Consider the following 4,445-nt stretch of genomic DNA (forward strand, 5'->3'; position numbering starts at 1 on the left):
GAATGTACATGATCCTCAAAGAACAGTAACTAAATTTGGGTTGCAAGATTTTTTACAAGACTGAAAGATTGTTTCTATTTATTATTATTCTTGTCTTGGATACAGAAAGTTCAGAAGCCCTCACTTGCTTTTAACTCTTTATCTCACTTGATTTCTGGCATTGATTGATGTGCACATCATTGATTGTGAATGATGAACATGTTACTGTGTTCACAAACTGGGAAGAAGAATTGGGAAGTGCTACAGTGTGATTTTTCATTTTTTTAAGCAGGAGCTTCCTTCTGTATGGCTCCAAGGAGATCCTGTAGCCCAGTGATGTCACCAAACGTTTCACTTCCACAGTGAGATAGTGTAGATAAAACCGGCTGTGTTTACCAGAGCTCACAACCCTAAGAAGCTCATGGCTTCAACTAGTCCTGGTTTCAGTGAGCAGCAAGCTCTGGGAAGCTTCAATTCAGCTACTTGATGTTACTTTGTTACAAGTTCCAAAATGTCCTGTTTGGCATGTTCTGCTACATTTTAATATTGTTAAACAAGTGCATTCTTGTGGTTATAGACCTGTCTCATTTCACCTCATCTACTTTGGAAGAGTCATGATGATATTTCCTGATTTCTCAGTGCTTGACCACAGTTGAAATAGATTAAATAACATTACAAGTTAAATTGGTAATTTTCTTAGTGTTGGTTGACTTCGGTTCTCATTCCTGTGTTGAGATGTACCAGGTAACTTTACCATGGTATCTCAGGTGTTGAATTATCTTTTATTTTGCATTTTGAGTGTTATCTGTGCAATATAGTTGTTACTAGTTACTATTAATTGTTTTACGGTAGGGACTAAAATCCACAGTTAAAACCTTGAAAATCTTTTGTGCTAGAATTCTGCACAGACATGATTAAATACAACTTGCTTCCCAGAAAGGTTTATAAGCTAAATTCAGGTAATCCCTGTGGAGGTAAGCAAGCGAGAGGAGAGAATGGGAGCAGGAAAATGAGTGAAAACACAGAAGAACATGGTTATTTGTTATGTTCGAAGCTGGATAGATCTATAAATGCCACTCTTGGTATAAGTGAACAGAAATTACTCAACTGCCTGGGCTTAATTTGCACAGGAAAAAAGACCTATATATATTTTTGGAAAAATAGACTTCAGTGCTGTAGTCTCTTTCACAGTATCTCACTTAGTATCGTCGTTACTTAGTTTGACAGCACTGATGATGTTTCTAAGTAAATGAAAAAGCAGGAACAAATAGATAAGGCCCTATAACCCAATGTGCTTTTTGTTCAGGTACCACAAGTGAGCTGCATATGCATAACTGAACGCACATGGGATTTGTTTGTGAAATAATTATTATGCAAACACCAGAACTTAATTATATTGAATTTTATTAAATATGTACATGTTATTGCTATGTAAAAGAATGAGTATCATCCCAAGATCTGCAGACTTCTCTCTAGCATTGAGAGCTGTGGCAGAGCCTGTATTAATGCTACTTGGAAAGCTGTAAGCTAATGCGGTGTCACTGTGAATGACACAGCACTACCTTTGAAGGTACTTCATCAGCCATATTCTTCAGTTAAAATACAATCAAAAAAAACCTTTCAGGATAATAATATATTTGTACATAGTTTAAATTTCCCAAATCTGTCCAAGTTGTAGAATGGAAGCAAAGAATTCTGTCACATTTAGGATTCTCAGATGCTGAAGAAGGGAATTCGTACCAGAAACATCTGACAGTAAAGACCTTTTAAGGCATAGAACGGGGCACAGGAAGCACAAAGAAAGAGGCGTCCATCTCCTCTGCTGGTTTCCAGCCAGGAGGTCTTACTATTTTTCTTGCTTAGGGTCCCATGACCTCAGTGAGGATAATGCTTCCTATCAGTGACCCCCCTTCCCATCACCTCTCCACTAAACTGGTAGGTCAGCTTCTTCTTCACTTTCTTGACCTCTCCTGTCTTGCCGTAGTTTCTTAAAGCTCGTGCCATCTTCTGGTAGGTCATCTTCTTGCGATTGCCTTTCTGGATGCCCCAGCGATGCGCCAATGCTTCTTTGTGTTTGGAGGAGAACTGGAAAGTACCTTTTTCCTTGTCCACCCACCAAATGCTGTCCTTCATGTCTCCGCTGCGAAGAAGGTCCAGAAGGAACTGATACAGACGTATCTTTTTCTTGCTACCTGTGCGAGAGTCAGAGAAGAAAGGCAGTGGAACATTAGGATTAGCATCTGGCTCTTGGTGAAAGAGCAGAACATACATAATTCATGTAACTGTTTCAGCTAGCTGATCAGTCCTGTAACTTCTTTCACTTGGCAACATGTGCAACAATAGGCACTGTTATGCTGTGAGGACTTGATATGTACTCATGTACAAAAAAAAAAAAAAAAAAGGAGAGAAAGGAATTTCAAAGACCGAAGCCTTGTTTTGAAATCAATTTGTTAATCTGAAGCTAACTGGAAAATGCTGTTAAATTGAAACCATAATTGGCGCAGGTTATACAGAACCTGACTTTCAGGTACTGAGCAAGCAGAACTAAATATGTTCAAAAATCAGTTCCTTGACTTTCTTGGCTTGTTTTTCCTACCTGTTATAGGCAATTCACAAGGAGAAAGAAGAAATTATTTCTGAGTTATAGACACAGTTATGATCATAAAAGATGGAGAGGACAGGGGAGTGCAAGGAGTCAGGGAAGGAGAAGCTTTGGCAGGGGCTGAAATACCAGCACATCAGTTCTATCGTTCTATCTATTGTCATCATGGTAATGTAACAGCTGCTCAGCACATAGCATGAGGAAGTCTCTGTTCTCACTGACCTGTTTCTCCATGCATAATTCCAGGGCCAGGGTCCACACCATCAGTCTCCCCATCTGATACCTCCAGTGGTGGGCTCTGCCGCTCTGTGTCTTCCTCATCAGAACTGGGCTGTGGTGGAGAGGAGTACTGTAGGCACATCCGGGGCAAATAGGGCACCTTTGGGAGAAAAGTGTAGGAGAGGCAGGAGGTAGGGACAGAGAGCAGGGCATTGAGAAGGAAAAAGGAAATGTCACAGAGAGAGTTACAGAGAAAAGGGAGAGAACGTAAGAGTTAATTAGCTCGTTTAGGGTAATACTGAGTGACTAGGCTGTTGACATTTAGAATAAATATGATGCAATTAAGAAGCACTTCCAGCTAACAGTCCACATGTGCACAAAGATGCACCTTTACAAGAGGGGAAAAAGTCACGAAAGTCAGAAATTTCTCCTATGTTACATCCTATGCAGGTGATATTGCTCCTGTTGCCCCACACCTCCTGAAAGCTAGTGTTATTCCTGTTGACTATACCCAGTGTAAAACTGCTTTTGAGAACAACTCGTTTTTTTAATGCAGACCTTCTGGAATTAGTCTTTTAAACTGGAAAGAGCTGAACAGTTCTGCCCTTGCACCGCTGCTTTGACTGCGTTTTGCTCTGTTGCCCTCTTCCTTTCTCAGGCGTAGTACCTCCTGACAGCGCCGAATCCCTGCAGGGCTGCATCCGGCTCTGGAGACCGGCTTACAAGGCTCAGTCAGCCTCTTCTCCTGAATTTCCCTCATGGGGAGGGGAATAGCCTTAGCACTGAGATAAAGCATACATCATATTGGCTCACAGTCTCTCTTCTTAAGTGACTTTCTGAAAAACCCCCTTTAATGGGGATTTCTCATCTGCAAAGCTAGCAAGACATTTTTTTATGCTAAATTCTCTTGCCCTTATATAGAGGTCTTGTCAGGAGCAGCATGGAATAGACCTCAGCTCTGTAAATTCTCAGTTGCCGTCTGGTGCATTAAGGGTTGTGACCAGTTGCCATGAATTATTGCAGCTTCTTGTTTAGGAATGAGAGACAGATCAGTCTGAGGGGCAGGGAGTAAGAAGCCATTTCCTACATTAAAAAACCCGACCAACATCCCCCAAACCCAGCAGCATACAGAGTGTGGGTTTCGTGAAATGGGCCAGATAGAGTCCTAGAAGATGGCCTCCTTTCAAATTGCTCTCGTTCCCTCTTCCAGGAAAGGATAGGTTGAGTTCGATTCCCTTCCAAGGGGACGTCGGGCACTGAAGCATGGAGTCATGAGACGCACCACCCGCCCCATGTCGGGCTGTGCCCATGCCTTTTGCACCAGCTTAGAATGTCCCAATAAGGAGTGTGCAAGGGGCTGGTTTTGAGCCACAGCAGCTGGCGGTTAATGAGTTGGCAGATTGGCTGGAGCTGATCTGGCAGGAAGGCCAGGATTGGGTAAGAGTATGTGTAAGCTTCCTGCCAGATCCCCACCAGTGAAACTTCGGCCTTCACCACAGGGTCACCTTTAGCTTCTTACAGTTAAGAAAGCTGCGGCCTTAGGAGTAGGAAGGAAGGGAGACACTCTGACATGGGGGAAGGGGAATGAGAATGTGAGACAATGTCTCACAGGGGAGGGGAACAGAGACTGGTGCCCCTGCAGAGA

The 4,445-nt window shown here is 42.6% G+C and overlaps 1 protein-coding gene across 1 annotated transcript in view; it reads right to left on the bottom strand.

Annotated features, from left to right (window-relative positions):
- Positions 1–1,182: 1,182 nt before the first annotated feature.
- SPI1 (Spi-1 proto-oncogene) overlaps positions 1,183–4,445 on the bottom strand; it is a 23,958-nt gene continuing 20,695 nt past the window's right edge. The window contains exons 4-5 of the mRNA XM_008943927.1: positions 2,804–2,960; positions 1,183–2,171 (exon numbers count right to left, since the gene is read on the bottom strand). Coding sequence (XP_008942175.1) covers positions 1,855–2,171; positions 2,804–2,960 — 474 coding nt within the window. The 3' untranslated portion in view covers positions 1,183–1,854. The remainder of the gene's footprint in view (positions 2,172–2,803; positions 2,961–4,445) is intronic.

This window comes from Merops nubicus, unplaced genomic scaffold, assembly GCF_000691845.1.
Source record: "Merops nubicus isolate BGI_N331 unplaced genomic scaffold, ASM69184v1 scaffold18327, whole genome shotgun sequence".
Taxonomy (NCBI): domain Eukaryota; kingdom Metazoa; phylum Chordata; class Aves; order Coraciiformes; family Meropidae; genus Merops; species Merops nubicus.